We start from the raw sequence: 16,365 nt of genomic DNA on the forward strand, positions 1-16,365 counted from the left end.
TACTATGACACTATTGCATTGCATGGGCCCTACAACACATTGTAGTTGTTGACGAAGCCCTGCTGTTTGGCCGCTTGTACGCTAGGGGGCAACATAGATTTTGAGCTATACTATCATATGACCCATAGACCCGTCTTCTTCCAGCGCACATGCTCATTCGCCGGGTGACCTCAGACCGTCGTAAGAGCAAGCGCTCAAATCTGTCATTTCGCATTGTGGTGGTTAAATCATTGAACACTAACTATATCGACAACTGTTGCATCGTTTTCGCGACTTGCGAAGCTGTCCGCATTGCTGATTGAGGTATCTAGAGAATACGTGATAACACTTAGTAATGCCTTCTATTGAAGAGCTCACCCCCGGTACTGGGCCTGTCGCAACTCGGCCCCCTGACGATGAAATTGAGGACGATGAAGATGAAGAGGTATGTAGTTATGAACCTTTAAGCTACAACGGCTTCTTGAGTTACACCACAACGACTGCATTTTTTGGTCGAATTGAGACTGATGTCTCCGTCTGGCCTGGTACTGTCCTCTTAATCCCGTAATGTATTGCTGTCCCATCTGTTTCCCTCTTTGACAGTTCGATGAAACACTAATGGAGAGGCTATGGGGTTTAACAGAAATGTTCCCAGATACAGTGCGCAACGTTGCTGATGCGTCTGCACACTGCTCCGTCTCCTTGGTCAAAAAACTGTACAGGTATGTCCTTTCAGACAGTTTGACCCGATTGTGCACTTCCGTGATGTAGCACAACTCCACTGTATGCTTGTATGGAGAATAATTAATCCACATAAATATGATATAATTGGATTTTATTTTATCATACTGAATTATGTGTGTTTACAGTTTCTCTCGCTCTGCCCTCTGGGTGGGCACTACCTCGTTCATGATCTTGGTACTTCCTGTGGTGTTTGAGACGGAGAGACTGCAGCTAGAGCAGCAACAGCTACAACAACAGAGACAGGTTGGTCTGCATACATAAATACATGAAATCAAAAGTTCACCAAGAACTTTAATAACCATCGTTTTGAATCCAGAGTTTTAGGAAGCAGGAAGGGCCAGTTATCCCAATGATTAAGAGCCACGGCAATATTGTGCCACGCATTTAGCACCACCATCTTGTTAATGATAATGAGCGATGTTGCATATGAAATGTGCCACCCACTAGCATTTTACAATAGGTGACTGGGATGCCAAACCCTTGCTTGGCCGTGGACATTAAATGAACCACTGCTCAAACCGAGCTTTATCATCCAGACACACCTTAGCGTTATTCTATACGTGTCCCTGAAGCCATCCCTCTCTCAGACATCAACATCAAATTCAAGCTGCAAAGAACGAGCTCCACACATTTGCACATCAACACTAACCTTGGCACTATACTAAAATTGGCCTTTCAAACATTCACTGTAAGTCGGACCTCCTCCAGGTAATACAAGGTGGGGCTGTGTGTCTGAACGCAAATGCCCGAATCCGCTCCTCCGGAGTTTACCAGGCCAGGCCCCTAGTGTAATATCCGGAGGATCGGACAGCAGGAGAATTCACAACGAGTGAGGGGATGTGTTGATGACGTTATTATCATGCGAGTCACGCAAAACCAGGAGCAGCCGGGAGTGTAGTGGCCTCGTTCTTTCCTCTTCTTGCCTGTATTTTGTTCAACTTTCCACTCTTTGTTGATTAGTGGATACTTCTAAATAATTGCGGATTTATATCAATCCAAAAATAATCGGCATTAAAGAGTTGGTAGCCTCACCGCCATCTTCGATGTTTGGTAATCGAAACAGCGACTTGTGTTTCATTTTTGAAAGGACAACTCCGGACCGAATATCCAGAGTTTATCAGTAGTTCATGGGTGAAAGGCCTATACGTTTCTGAAAAGCTAAACATTATTTTGGACGCCGCTGTCAACTGCCGCTGGCCCAGATAGTGCTCTACATATCTACACACAACACGTGTGCCTCCTTCAGACATGACATTGAAAAGGCCCTTTGACATCACGAAAGGTCTCCATGTCTGCATTCCCAGCAGAGTGGAACGTTCACATAGTGTTTTGGGGAGACTGGCAAAAACATAGTTTTACCATGGTTTTCTCTCTGGTTCTTATTGACATTCTGACTGTCCCTGAATGCTTCTTGTCTTCCAGATCTTGTTAGGGCCGAACACCGGGATGTCTGGCGGCATGCCCAGCATGATGCCCCCCGCCCCAGGCAAGATGTGACGAAAACAAGGGTCCCACACAAGCCCCCGAGCTGCTCCCAGCCGTCCAGAGGGGCAGCTCCAAGGAGACACTGACCAGAAAGGGAGAGAATCTAGGAAAATGTCTAAAGAGCAAAGGCTGCACTCTCAGAACATGACAAAAAGTGCATTCCAGCATCATGAATTAGCCGGTTGAATGGTACTCAACGAGAAGGAAGCGGGCCTGATTGCCATGTCCTGAGTGTCGCAGTTAAATACGTCCCCCTTTGCCCCCCCCCTCACAAGGTTCTGTTTACTCTAGTATCTTGCGTAGACTGATTTCCTGGAACAATGTCTCTGTTTTCATTTTATATATATATATTTACAACTCTTGAAATAGTGTTCCCACGGGACCTGGCGGTAATGGTGGATAATTGCAACAGATGGGGTTTAAAAATAATGTTTAGGGATTACGTGTGTTCAGTGTGTTCAGTCTGAGACATCCATAGTTGTCTGAATCGTTATTCTTGCCATTGAACAACGCCTACATGTAAACTTGTGTCAAGAGATGGTCAGCGGAGACCTAACCTCCCGAACCAGATTCTGAGTGCTATAAATTACACTTCTGCCTGTTTCATGTCTTATCTCATGAGTTTGTGACATTTTACTGTATCTTTATAATTGGCTGTAGTCAAGAATGATTTGTTTTTGTCTCTGTCCTGCATCTAATAGATACCTGGGAAAAATACTTCTGGTGTCCATATTAATTGTTTGGGTATTTTAATAAGCGAAGGCAAAGTTATACAATTTCATAGAAGTTGCCTCTCCTGGAAATATAAAAAATATTGATTTGAAATATTTTAGGTAGCTGTTGCAAGACTCATCCATGTAAAATAATGTTTTTTTTTTATTAATTTGTTAATCCAACACTGACATATCATTTATTTTCGCAGACCAAACTCAAAGGGTGTAAAAACGGCTCATAATAAAACCACTTTTGAACCGTCCTAAATGGTTGACTGATGTATTTAAGACTGGTTTAGTGTTTTTGTGATTTGTTGTACGGAAAAAAACGAAGCAATTGGATGCAATCAAACCTTGGGTAAATAAAAGATGCATGACTAGATGAATATAATATTCTATTTTTTTATGACGTATTTAGTCATCTGTTGATCCAAACCGCCTGATTTGAAAGCGCGTGATCACATTATTCCCGCCACACGAGTGGAAATTAAACGGACATTGAATAGTTTGCGGGGAGAGAACTAAACATTTTATACAGCCTATATTTTAAACATACTTATTTTATGATTAATAATTACTACTTGTTCTTGATGCATTATTTGTGGATGACATACATTCTTAAGCAAAGGGCTTGACGCTATAGGATAATTTCTCTATTTTATGCTAGTAAGTAAATTTGGTAAGCTAACACTTGCCATTCAACAATAGCTTAATAACTAACATATTTAACTATAAGCCTATAACTAAGTCGGTATGAAGAACGAAGAGGATCAAGTTGTAGAAGAGGTTGCCTCTTTCGACGATGATGAGGTAATTCTTACCTAATACCGAAATCCATCAAACTCATTAGGCTTTTAATGTATTAATGTAAAGTTTGAATACACAAAATTACGTATGTCTGTACATTCAATTCCTATATTCCTAATTATTACAAGGAGTCCTTTTTTCAAGACATAGACCTTCTGCAGAAACATGGAATTGTGAGTATAATAGCACATTAAATCAAAAATCAAATATATCCACACACACACACACAACCACATCTCAACATGTTGCGCCCTCCTTATGTTATGCACAGAACATGGCCGACATTAAGAAGATGAAGGCCGTGGGTATTTGTACGGTGAAGGGCATCCAGATGACCACTCGTAGAGCTCTCTGTAACATCAAGGGGCTGTCAGAGGCCAAGGTTGAAAAAATCAAAGAGGCTGCTGGTAAAATGCTGGTGAGAGAAACTATTATTATTTCACACAGATAAATCCAGTTTTTTCGTTGGTGCTGTGATATGTATTCCCTAGTCTTTGTTTTACATCATAGACAACTGGTTTCCAGACTGCGTTTGAGTACAGCACCAAGAGGAAGCAAGTGTTCCACATCACCACTGGGAGCCAGGAGTTTGAGTTAAGATTTGAATACTTTTTTTTTTACTTTACAGTTTTCTAATGTAGCAGAAATGTAGCAGTTCTGTCTCTGTTATGAATATAACTAAATAACTGAATGTCGACGATATTGTGTCCTATCTTTGCAGTAAACTTCTGGGTGGAGGTATAGAGAGCATGGCCATCACAGAAGCTTTTGGGGGTGAGGACACAACGTGACACAACATACACTTTCAGCAACAAAACTATGTCAAGATTGTCAGCCAAGTCAAGTTTGAAATGCAGCAAATTCATTTTGTTTGCAGAATTCCGTACAGGGAAAACCCAGCTTTCCCACACTCTTTGTGGTGAGTGAACAACTTAGCTCTGTATTCATGTGATGAATGAAACAACATCAGATACGACTAATACTTCTTATACACTTTATCTGTGTAGTACCTTTAATCTTTCAGGGCATTTCAGGACCTTTTGAATAATATATCCAAATATTATTTTAGGACGAAGCAACCCATGAAACGACAATATATTAAAAAAGACTATTTTCTTGCGGCCTAGTAACGTCTCAGCTGCCTGGGGAGGACGGCTACATGGGTGGGAAGGTCATCTTCATTGACACAGAAAACACTTTGTATCCTTCACATGGAAAGTTTCACTTGCATAACCATCTTTCGTCTGGTACCAAGTTAACACATTATAGCCTTTGCAGTTGTGGAGATAAACTCTATTTACTTTATTTTCAGAAAAAAGCCCCTTGAATGAAGCGGTTGCAAAGATTAAAAAATGTTCAGAAAATCCAGCATTGTGACAACACTAATCCTTACCCTGGATCATCCTTTGTCTCATCCAAAAATTGCTCTACACTATAATTGTCACTTGTGTTATTTATTTATTATTTCAGGTTTATTTGAATAGGGACAGATACAGAAACATAGATAAACTTGAAATAGTCATCTGATGTTTGCATCATAGTGTTTCTATCCAAAGCTGTCTCTCTGCTGTATCCCCATTCATTCTTGACCTGCTTCCACCCTTGACCTGACTCCAGTCGCCCGGATAGACTGAAGGATATTGCTGACCGATTTAATGTGGACCATGATGCCGTCCTGGACAATGTGCTTTATGCTCGTGCCTATACCAGTAAGAAAACCTTTAGCAATTGCAATTTTGTATTGCAAATGGCAATGCATGTTAATACTGGATTTAATACACGTATAAGCTGTATGTAGTATTGTGCCCCAATGAGGGGCAATATTACAGAAAGATGTGCAATTACTTGCGGTGTCCAGACATGATGCCAAGGTGTTTACATGTGTGTTTATTTGTAAAGTGAAATAAACTTAACGGTTGGAGAGAAGAGCAGCCTCTGCAGTGCATAGTGATAGCCGCTCTCCTACTTTGCCCCTAGGTGAACACCAGATGGAGCTGTTGGACTTTGTTGCAGCCAAATTCCACGAGGAAGGGGGAGTCTTCAAACTGTTGGTACATGAGAGGAAACTATCCAAATAAATGATTCAATATTATAGATTCATATCTAATTTATAGTATAAATATTCATATATCTTTACATTTGCATCATTATCTCATGCAATGGGGTTTCAAGTTTTAAATGCATTATTATTTTATGGTGGTTCACAGTGAGCAATGAGTCTCTGGTTCCTTTGTGTCTCTTCAGATCATTGACTCCATCATGGCTCTGTTCAGGGTGGACTTCTCCGGACGTGGAGAGCTGGCCGAGAGACAGCAGAAGCTGGCCCAGATGCTCTCCAGACTTCAAAAGATCTCTGAAGGTCTCACACAATGGAAATCATGACCACAGAATTCAGTGTTTACTTGCAATGATTTATCTTGATTCATTAATTGAACTGCCTATGTCTGCCATCCTTTGTTTATGTTATTTCTCTTTTTACTTAACTGATTACCTGACACACCAAAGCAAACGTAAAATAGATTACATTGTTAGGAACTGTACTGTTTAACAGAAAACATGATGACAAATCATCTCTTTATAATCATAAATAAATGACAAAAGAAACAATGTAAAAGATATATATATATATATTAGATTATTATTGTTAGACATCTTATTCATTTTATTATTACATTATTATTCTGTCACAATGATTGAAGGCATATTGATGACACAACAGTTTATGTGTGAGGCCATTGAAGACCCATATTAAGGACAAACTCTGTTTGTATTGTAGCTCACTGGCTGATCTTGATTCCCTCCAGAGTACAATGTTGCAGTGTTCGTGACCAATCAAATGACAGCTGATCCAGGTGCATCAATGTCGTAAGTACTGCTTCAGTATGTCACAGTAAAAAAATAGATTATTCTACTTTGCCTCCTTTATGCCATTTGAAGCTGTTATTCATTTTATTTTCTCTCCATTCAGGTTTCAGGCTGATCCCAAGAAACCTATCGGAGGACATATCCTTGCCCACGCCTCCACCACTCGGATAAGCCTGAGGAAAGGAAGGGGGGAATTGAGAATTGCCAAGATATTTGACAGGTGATTGACAAGCCAAGAGCCGGATTCAGTCAATCCAACAGTAATTTGAATGGTAATTCCTGCTTCTCTAGTACCTAAACTGTCTGATTACATTCTTTGTTTGTCTTATTTCTTGTAGTCCCGACATGCCTGAGAATGAGGCTACTTTTGCCATCACCCCTGGAGGAGTTAGTGATGCCAAAGAGTGAAAGTGTTGGCATGACTCAACGGATACTGAATACAATGACAGTGCTGTTTCAAATATTTAGGGAATTATTATATTGTTTTTGACTGTTGTATTTGGATGTTGGGTGAAAATACTGAAAGGTATATTTATGATGTTTGCTGTATGATATAAAGAAGGATATATAAAAAATCTGAAAAAGGATACAGAAGAATTTGTATTGTGTTAGGAGATCATGGAAGAGCCAGTGAACTGCAGTAAAAAACGATTGTGATAGGAGTACAAGCCGACGGAGGCTGGAGCCCTAGCGGTCATTCCAGTAATACAAGAGCTTTGGAACACCTCGCGTAGGAAACCAGAGCCATATGCTAACCCAAAACACGGGACAGTAAAGCGATGATTACTTCAATAAATGAATTTCTAAGAATCTGAAGACACTAACGATCAAGCGCGTTTGAACGGAGCCACACATTCAACCGCTTTGTCAACGTGAAATAGGTTGTCAACTCTCCGAAAGCAGCAATGGACCACAGAGACACAGCCCCAGATTCGTGGGAGCTAGAGGAAGATGCCGAGGCCCCTACAACGGCTGCTGGTCTCTCAGCTGCTATCGCCGCTCTGAACGTAAACGCGAAACCGTTTGTCCCCAACATTAACGCTGCGGTATTTGTGCCAAGCTTCTTCCAGAGTACCGCTGTTGAAAGTCCGCCAGTATCAGATGGTAGGTTCACGCTTGGGTCATGCCTTTATTGACGGCACTAGCTAAGACAGCTGGAAGTTGGCTAGCTTTAAACCTGCTAGCCCGCTAACACAGCTAGCCCCCTTTACCTGTAACTAATGCCGACAATAACGGCATGTTGTCTGCTTTACCATAGTCAACAAGTCGAATAACTTGGGAATGACTAGCAATGTTACTACTGTCTCAGCTGTCAGTGTCTAGCTGTCTTAACGTCACAGCTAGATTGTATACCAACGATGTGCTCATGGAGACTTACAAACACTGGTTAAAACACAATTTACAAAAGTTTATAATGGTCTTTTCCCATTTTAGCTCCGTCTGATCCTACTGGCAGTATGGAGGTAGCAGGCACTATCGGTATGTAACTACAATGCACCTTTTGTCACAGTGTTACTACGATGCTGCTATGGTGGAGTACCATCCACAACCGAGGTGTGATTCTCGGTTACTTTTAATTGAGACCGGGGTGTTAACTCTCCGCTGAATTCAAAGTCGTGTTGACGCGTCACTTTTGTTAGAAGATCCCTAGCTATTCACATTTACAACGCCTTTTCTTTTCTCAACGGATGCAGTTTTAGGCCTATTTAGGAGTGACCATGGTTTATTTGGAGTGGTTGACGTTGGTAAATCCATGGGCAGGTTTAAGGCCTATAGTATGATGCAACCTCCCTTGTCCCAAAAATAGTTATCCCTATTGGCACATACCGTGTTCCAGTGATACCAAGCACTGGTAGTCTCACGAGACTCAGCGCAAGGGCGCTTTTCTGAGGCGAGCAATCTGAATGTGTTGACAAAGGGAGAACATTGTCAGTGTGTCACTCAATGCCTATGCAATTGTATCTGCCGGTGTCAGATGTTTACATTTTAGACAGGATCTGAGGGCTATGCACCTGGACTGTGGCCATACAAGAAATATTTTAAAGCTAGGGTTGAGTACTTCAGCCTTGAAACTAGAGAGATGGATAGAGGGTGGGATGAATACAATTTAGTGAATAATGTGAGCCAGAGATGTGTCTGAGTAGATGCCTTTTACTTTTTGGGCTTGCATTTTCTCTAATTTGTCCATATCTGACTGACATATCTTTACTCTATTCAAACTATTTGATTGTATTTCATAAGCCAAGGTCATGTTTGTGGATTACAATGAGGTTAAACTAAAGACCATTTAACTGATTAGTCACTTTTCTCAGCTAATTAATCATTCTATCCGTGAAAATAGGTAATAAAAAATATAGATTGCTTTGTATATGACAGCTGGATTGTGTCATTTTATAATGAAATGGAAGGCTCACTTGTGTCGGTTGCCATGGAGAAGCACTGCCTCTGTACACGCAGCAGAATTCTTATTCTGCTTCGTTCCCGGTCAGGGTAAGAGGAGAAGATGAGCTCCGTTGCAACAACAGGTGTAGATAGTTGTATGTCTGAAATTACACCAGGAACAAGGACATGCGAATTTACGAACAACTCTACAATGTTCTCAAGATAATTAATGTCAAGGGTGCCTCATTAGTCACACTTAGCCAAAGCACAGACACAACATTTCCAAAGCCATATTGCAGTGTTGGTCTAACAGCATAAGGACAGATTAGGCCCTACCACAGGTGGGCAGGTATAATAACTGAGCTATTACGTCCATTCCAGCTCCAGTGGAGAATGGGGGTACCGAGTCCGACATGGTAACAGAAGAGGAGACCTGGGAGCAGAAGGATGAACCGGATGGTGGGGGAGGAGGTGAAGAAGAAGGAGGCGAGAAGGAAGAGGAGGGTGCTGCCTGTGGCCAAGGAGGCCCCTCTGACGAGGAGGTCCAGCGGCTGGAGCTGGGGGATGAGGATGAGGAGGATGACGACGATGAGATGATGATGGAGGAGGAAGAGGAGGAGCTACCCCTTCCCAAAGTGGCTCCTGCCCAGCCCAATGCCCCCAAGAAGGAGCACGTCAATGTGGTCTTCATCGGTCATGTCGGTGCGTCCTCCATGTTGAGGGATACTCTGTTTTTTTTTTTTTCCAGTCTTTTAAGGATAGGCTACCTAGGAGCCTATGTTGGATCTCCAAATAGGTAGGGTGGGAGGGTTCATAACTCAAAGTAAAAATTATGATTATAAGATAACAGCACCATGAAACCATGAAGATACTTTTTTGTTTAGTTTCCTCTCGACTCCTGTTAACTGTTGAGTCATTTACCAAAAACTGTCATCCAAAGAGATAGAGATATATTGATAGATTAAGGAGCAGATAGGGGTAAGGCTGTGGATATTGAGGTTCAAACTCTAACCTTCTTGCTGGGAGTGGAAAGGCCCAAGCAACTATATTATCCTGCCCATAAGATGACACATAAAACTGAAGTATCAGGACGTTGGAGTGTGACTGTCAGGGAAGGGTTAGAAATATTATATCTCTAAATGCATTACCCTTTTGTCTTTCAGATGCTGGCAAATCCACTATTGGTGGACAGATCATGTGAGTTGTTTGTTTTGTATGTGTTTCCCTTGTTCAAAGAACACAATATTTATATTTGCACTGAGCTTAAAAGAGCAACAAGATCAAATGTAACATCAAGCCAACGGTATTGTGTTAGGTTCATGGAGCTCACATTAACAGTTTTTCTGTTCCAGGTATTTGACCGGTATGGTGGAGAAGAGGACTCTGGAGAAATACGAACGAGAAGCAAAGGAGAAGAACAGAGAGACATGGTGAGCAGTGTTTGTACTTTCATCGAGGAGTCCTTATCTTTCTGCATGATTGTGGAAAAGTTAAAACAACTGCTTTTTAAATTACTTTTAAAATAGGTTTTGAGTCCTTCACTGTAGTACTCTTAGTATTTATCTTGTATGTGTGCCTGTTTTATAATCAAGATCAATGTATGGGATTGCGTTGAAGCTCCACCCACCAGGGGTTTCACAAGCTCCATTTTTACTCTTTGTGCATGAATTTAGTCAGCGAATCACAGAGGAATCCAATATGCATTACTCAAGCAAATATATAAATTCCACTGACTATTCTGGCACACATCTATCAATCATGTTCGTTACTAAAGGTAAGGTAACACCCTCTCTGTGTTGTCCGGAGGGAATGGTTGCTTGATAAATGCCATTAGTCACAGTAAGAAGTGTTGTCAGTAGCTCAGCTTGCTTCTTCTGCCGGCATAAAGTCTTATTATTAAAATGTTCATATCCACTAAATGGTTCGTGCCATTTACATTGGCAGGGGAAGCCTATATTTAAGGCTGAACTTTTTGCTTTTTTTTGTGTGCCTTGCCCAATAGGTACCTGTCCTGGGCTTTGGACACCAACCAGGAGGAGAGGGACAAGGGGAAGACGGTGGAGGTAGGCCGGGCGTACTTTGAGACAGAGAAGAAGCACTTCACCATCCTGGACGCGCCGGGACATAAGAGCTTTGTGCCCAACATGATCGGTGGGGCGTCGCAAGCGGACCTCGCAGTGCTGGTGAGATGACATAACGCACACATGCACGCGCGCACACAACAAACAAGTTAGGGCACAAGGTCAAAGTGACTTTGAGTGGCCCACAGTGGTTAGAGCAGCACTGTATAGACTCAGGCCAGTGTGTACCTGGCGGGGACAGTGAATCATTGAGCACTGTTTTTATCTGCACCTCTATTCTAGTGGGCCAGTGGGTCAGTCGGTGCCACATTTAATAGTGAGCGGTGTCCATAGAAACGTTGGCTGCTTCTCTTTGTGCAGCAAGACAAAAGGCCAACAAACATGTACTTTAACAACAGCTGACATGCAATGCTACGTGCTCTGTTAATCCTGAGCGAACATAACAGCACCTGCAAGCAAGCAAGCAAGCAAACAAAAACACACTCACGGCCCCCTATTTACAGAAAGATAATGACTCCAAAGTGATTTCTTCTAATCTTAGCTGAGCTGTGATCTGTGACAATGCCTCACAGATGCACACAGGATCCTGAATTTAGTATTTTTCCTGACCTACCGGCCAAGCAATTGTTTAAATTTGTGACGCTGCATTTGTTTACCTGCCTAATGGTAAAGGTTATCCGGTAATGTTAACTTTTGAGCCTAGATGCACAGATTGATATCATATTGAGTGGAGTATCAATCTTCAAATAATGATAATACATTTATTGTCCTCATTTGGTGCATAGATTCTAGATCTGAATTGAGTCATTCATTATGGATGTTCCACCCCTGGCTGTCGTACTGGTGCCTCACTGCGGAGTTGTGATGACTCTGACACTGGGCCGCTCCCTCTCGGCCCTCTCTGACCAGGTGATCTCAGCCAGGAAGGGAGAGTTTGAGACGGGCTTCGAGAAGGGCGGGCAGACACGGGAACACGCCATGCTGGCTAAGACAGCGGGCGTCAAACACCTGATCGTCCTTGTCAACAAAATGGACGACCCCACCGTCAATTGGAGTCTTGATAGGTGACTGAAGTGAAGGATTGTGGGAGTTATTTTATCCTAGTGTTATTATTGCATGGTCTTGCGTCACTGAGGCTTATGTATTACGTATTGATGTATTGCCTTGCCATTATATTAATTGGTTATTTGGTATTATATGGTAATAATGATTTACTGACATAAAGTAGTCATACAATTATCATTTTTTTGGATTACTTTATTTACTATTGTTTTATGTAATAGTTATCATTCAAACCTCAGTCAATTATATGATCTGTCATTTTAGTCATACTCCAAATTTCAGCGGTACCCTTCTTGTTCATCCACATATACTGCGACAATCCATCAACAAGTCCACCTGGTAATTCCTTCCCTCTAGGTATGAAGAATGCAAGGAGAAGTTGGTGCCATTCCTCAAGAAGGTGGGCTTCAACCCCAAGAAGGACATCTACTTCATGCCCTGCTCAGGCCTCACGGGGTCCAACCTTAAGGAGCCCGTCCCAGAATGCACCTGGTACACGTAAGTCCATAAGCTTACTGTAATGATCACCACTGAAAACGACCATTATAGTAGATGTGTCAAACCAGGCCAGATGTTAGATGACGGATTTAGATAGATCACTTGATGAGTTGCCAACTGAAAGGCCTTTAAACTGATCCTTTCCTCTTTGTATTCTGAACCAGAGGGCTGCCATTCATCTCGCACCTGGACAGCTTGCCAAGCTTCACCCGGTCCAGCGACGGCCCCGTCAGACTCCCCATTGTAGACAAGTACAAGGTGAGGAGCTGGCAGACAGAAGGGATTGGCCTTGCCCCTGTGGTGCCTTCTCCATGGCGATGGTGGTCACTGCAATAGAAATCAAGGTCATTCAGTGGCCGGGTGGCGCGCCCTGCTCGAGGACCTTTTCTGTGTGTATTTTATCAAGCGGCCTGTTGGTTATTCAAATAATTTCCTCCCCATCAGTTTTTTTCACATGTACAGCACTGACTGACATGCTTGATTTCGACATTGCTGGATTTGTCACGCACAGCCCTGTGTTTCAGTGTTTTATTCTTATTTTCTGTCAACATCGTGACAAAATCCATTTAGAAGTAAAGGAGGCCTTGAATGTCCTTCAAACATTTATCTTGCACATTCACACGGACATACACACCACAGACAAACTAACACAGCCATTTTCTCACATAGATAATCTTTTGGCAACCTATCCAGCCTTAGAGATGTCGATTTGGATTGAACCCAACACACGGGTGGTTAATAAACATGGCTCTGTTTTAAATTCCCTGATTTTTTTTCTCACTCACGATTCTGATTCCTCCTGAACCGTGTGCGTGTGCAGGACATGGGCACGGTGATCCTCGGAAAGCTGGAGTCTGGCTCCATCAGTAAAGCCCAGCAGCTGGTGATGATGCCGAACAGGGTAAGACAGATTTCAGGGTACACTAGCACAACACATCTCATTGTTTAAGATACATGGGGATATGCCATTATACTCCAGGCAGATCGACACTGACGAACACTTTGATCAGACAGTTAAGATTATTTTCATGTTCTGGTTTCAATGCTATTCAGACAGTTGTACTGTATCCATACATCTTTTGCTCTAATAATGGCTCCTATCAAGATCATCTCATAAGACATTATGAACAACCCCTTAAGTGATGATTCAAATAATTTCCATGTACATGTGGTCGGTTTGTGTGGCAAATAGTGCAGCTAATTCTTTGTATTTGAGCTTGTGGTTTTGAACATTGGGGATTAATTTGAATAATAATTTGTGCAATCGAATAATAATGAATATACTAATACAAATGACAGTCAAGTCAAACTGAAAACTGAAGCCATTTCATTGCCCATCCCTAGACGAGGATACCCCTATAACGTGACCTCTGACCCCTGAGCAGCACACGGTGGAGGTGCTGAGCCTGCTGAGCGACGACGTGGAGACGGACGACGCCGACCCCGGGGAGAACCTCAAGCTGCGTCTGAAGGGCATCGAGGAGGAGGAGATCCTGCCCGGCTTCATCCTCTGCAACGCTGAGAACCTCTGCCACTCCGGACGCACCTTCGACGCCCAGGTACCCCCAGCGCCCGGGCCCTGCTGCACAGGGACGTCTGTTTCTACGTACTCCGAATTAAGAAGATATACTATAGCATGTGATTCATTTCACAGAGGCGGTTAGGTCCAACGTGACTCACGGAAAATTCTTATACAGATCATTTAGGAGCGGGTAGGAAATGTTGTTGAGAGGTAAACTGCAGACATTAGAGATTTGAGTCCAGTACCTTTCGGTAGAGAGTGTTCAAATCCAAGCTGAGAGTAAATGCCTAGCACTAATGACAAAGGTGATGACATGGTGGCTTGACTGGGCGGCGATGTCCCCGTGATGGGAAGGCACGTCCCTGCCCCGCATTTGTCATCTGGGTTTCAGTCCACATGGGGATTAAGTAGTGAGAGTGCAGGTTCATTAAACTCATGCATGCTGAACACGCTCATGGGTGTTTTTCCATTGGTGAGGTCAAAGTGTACATGCGTGTGGGGCTATTCTAAAGAGGGGCTGTTCTAAAGTCTCTGATGTTTTTTCCTGTGAGTTTACGGTGTCATATTTTGTATTGTACGACTTTGTTATTAGGTTAGTTAGTTACTTGGTAATAATTAATTGTATTATAATATGAGTCCCCACTCTGGATCTTTTTCAGCATAATCCAGAGAGCATCTCCCATTCGGTGATCCTTGAATATAATGTCTTCAGTCATTCTGTAATATTTGTTGGCTAATACTGATCTCTTTTTATGTTTCAGATTGTCATCATTGAACACAAATCAATCATATGCCCCGGTTACAACGCAGTCCTGCACATTCACACCTGCATTGAAGAAGTTCAAATCACAGTAAGTCATGCTCCCAGCATACAAAACCCATCATGAGCCTTCATGGAAAACCTTCACTCGTTAAGCCCCCACCTCTCTGGTTTGACTCTCTCCCACCTCATCCTCGCAGGCCTTAATCTGTCTGGTGGACAAGAAGTCTGGGGAGAAGAGCAAGACCCGGCCCCGCTTTGTGAAGCAGGACCAGGTGTGCATCGCCCGGCTCCGGGCGGCCGGGACCATCTGCCTGGAGACCTTCAAGGACTTCCCTCAGATGGGACGATTCACGCTGCGTGACGAAGGTGGGTGGGTGGACTGGCTGGGCGGACCAGGTGTCTGACGGGAATTATTTGCCTTGATCTTCTTCACTTTAAGTAGATCCATTAATATCATAAAACCAATGTTTACATTCCTTAGTTTTCAGAGCATCTCAAGAGCTTCGTCCACGTACCTCCTTTTAAAAATATGTTATTTCACGTCTTTGTGTTTTGGACTGGAGGCATGTAATGACTTGCGGTACAATAATGAACCGTGTAGGATGTGTCCAACGGGGACCTCCTCTCACTCTAACCGCCTGCTCATGTCCCCTTTTAGGTAAAACCATCGCTATTGGCAAAGTGCTGAAGTTGGTTCCAGATAAGGACTAAAGGAGCTCAAGCAGCATTATGCATGGAGATCTTCTACTGGGTTCAAACGTCAGGAGAGCGCTGCCAGAGCCAACCCGAAACAGCCCCTTCTGTCTCTACACACCACTATGCTGCAGAAGAAAAGTGCCGCGAACGATGACGACGATGAAGAAACACAAAATACAGGAGAGAACAGGGCAAATGAAGAAAAGAAAACAAACAAAAAGAAAACAAACAAAAAGCAACGGACTGAATCAGTTATTACGACGAACGATACGACTGGGTCCAGTGTGTCAGCTTTCTCATATTGAGAGCTATGCTATGCCACTAATGTAGCTGTTACCCCTCCTGTCCCCCCCCCCCCCCCCCCTGCCCCACACATACTGCTTCTCTGGTCAACATGCTGTTGGAAGGCTACGCCATTTGTTTTGGAATGGATATCAGTGCAGCGTAACTAAGTTCAGGAGAGAATTAAAAGAAAATCATGCTGATCGGCTTCATATCACATTATGGGCCTGAAATACCCTCTGAATATGATTTGCAAATGGATGGAGTCATCCCCCTTTTTAAACGATCTTGGTAATTCACTGGGACATTTTACTGTGGTTTTAAGGATTGCTGTACCAAAATTTTAATTTGGTCTCCACATATTTCTGGAGGTGTTGAATTTTCATGTCAAGTGAAATCAGATTGACAGAGAATGACCACACACAAATGCGCTCCCGTAATTGTCAAATAATTGATCAAAATAAATACAATTGATAAAAGAAAAAC

General features: G+C 42.7%; 3 protein-coding genes across 5 annotated transcripts; all 3 read left to right on the forward strand.

Annotated features, from left to right (window-relative positions):
* Positions 1-122: 122 nt before the first annotated feature.
* Positions 123-3,303, forward strand: tomm22 (translocase of outer mitochondrial membrane 22 homolog (yeast)). Its single transcript, XM_060036095.1, has 4 exons — positions 123-424; positions 583-701; positions 849-966; positions 2,146-3,303. Exons 1-4 carry the CDS (start codon positions 335-337, stop codon positions 2,218-2,220), a joined length of 402 nt encoding a protein of 133 aa, XP_059892078.1. The 5' UTR covers positions 123-334; the 3' UTR covers positions 2,221-3,303.
* A 109-nt stretch (positions 3,304-3,412) lies between these two features.
* dmc1 (DNA meiotic recombinase 1) lies at positions 3,413-7,155 on the forward strand. 2 transcript variants are annotated; one of them, XM_060036090.1, is made up of 13 exons: positions 3,418-3,731; positions 3,857-3,901; positions 4,000-4,146; positions 4,239-4,321; positions 4,450-4,502; positions 4,606-4,647; positions 4,856-4,928; positions 5,346-5,437; positions 5,706-5,779; positions 5,973-6,087; positions 6,533-6,593; positions 6,697-6,813; positions 6,932-7,155. In XM_060036090.1, exons 1-13 carry the CDS (start codon positions 3,675-3,677, stop codon positions 6,999-7,001), a joined length of 1,029 nt encoding a protein of 342 aa, XP_059892073.1. In that variant the 5' UTR covers positions 3,418-3,674; the 3' UTR covers positions 7,002-7,155. The 2 variants fall into 2 exon arrangements, with proteins under 2 accessions (XP_059892074.1, XP_059892073.1); XM_060036091.1 differs by lacking the exon at positions 6,932-7,155 and having other exon boundaries at positions 3,413-3,731; positions 6,505-6,593; positions 6,697-6,814.
* A 114-nt stretch (positions 7,156-7,269) lies between these two features.
* gspt1 (G1 to S phase transition 1) lies at positions 7,270-16,364 on the forward strand. 2 transcript variants are annotated; one of them, XM_060036084.1, is made up of 14 exons: positions 7,270-7,697; positions 8,028-8,072; positions 9,357-9,677; positions 10,139-10,172; positions 10,328-10,405; positions 10,978-11,158; positions 11,966-12,120; positions 12,476-12,616; positions 12,781-12,874; positions 13,437-13,517; positions 14,002-14,175; positions 14,900-14,989; positions 15,099-15,267; positions 15,560-16,364. In XM_060036084.1, exons 1-14 carry the CDS (start codon positions 7,499-7,501, stop codon positions 15,610-15,612), a joined length of 1,815 nt encoding a protein of 604 aa, XP_059892067.1. In that variant the 5' UTR covers positions 7,270-7,498; the 3' UTR covers positions 15,613-16,364. The 2 variants fall into 2 exon arrangements, with proteins under 2 accessions (XP_059892067.1, XP_059892068.1); XM_060036085.1 differs by lacking the exon at positions 8,028-8,072 and having other exon boundaries at positions 7,301-7,697.
* Position 16,365: the final 1 nt, after the last annotated feature.

This window comes from Gadus macrocephalus, chromosome 18 (assembly GCF_031168955.1).
Source record: "Gadus macrocephalus chromosome 18, ASM3116895v1".
Classification (NCBI taxonomy): Eukaryota; Metazoa; Chordata; class Actinopteri; order Gadiformes; family Gadidae; genus Gadus; species Gadus macrocephalus.

Coding starts and splice junctions, on each gene's coding strand:
- tomm22 (XM_060036095.1), top strand. CDS start 335: ATGCCTTCTATTGAAGAGCTCACCCCCGGTACTGGGCCTGTCGCAACT. Junction 425..582: donor AGGACGATGAAGATGAAGAG/GTATGTAGTTAT, acceptor CCTCTTTGACAG/TTCGATGAAACACTAATGGA. Junction 967..2,145: donor AGCTACAACAACAGAGACAG/GTTGGTCTGCAT, acceptor CTTGTCTTCCAG/ATCTTGTTAGGGCCGAACAC.
- dmc1 (XM_060036090.1), top strand. CDS start 3,675: ATGAAGAACGAAGAGGATCAAGTTGTAGAAGAGGTTGCCTCTTTCGAC. Junction 4,929..5,345: donor ATTGACACAGAAAACACTTT/GTATCCTTCACA, acceptor ACCTGACTCCAG/TCGCCCGGATAGACTGAAGG. Junction 5,780..5,972: donor GGGGAGTCTTCAAACTGTTG/GTACATGAGAGG, acceptor GTGTCTCTTCAG/ATCATTGACTCCATCATGGC.
- gspt1 (XM_060036084.1), top strand. CDS start 7,499: ATGGACCACAGAGACACAGCCCCAGATTCGTGGGAGCTAGAGGAAGAT. Junction 13,518..14,001: donor TGGTGATGATGCCGAACAGG/GTAAGACAGATT, acceptor ACCCCTGAGCAG/CACACGGTGGAGGTGCTGAG. Junction 14,990..15,098: donor TTGAAGAAGTTCAAATCACA/GTAAGTCATGCT, acceptor TCATCCTCGCAG/GCCTTAATCTGTCTGGTGGA.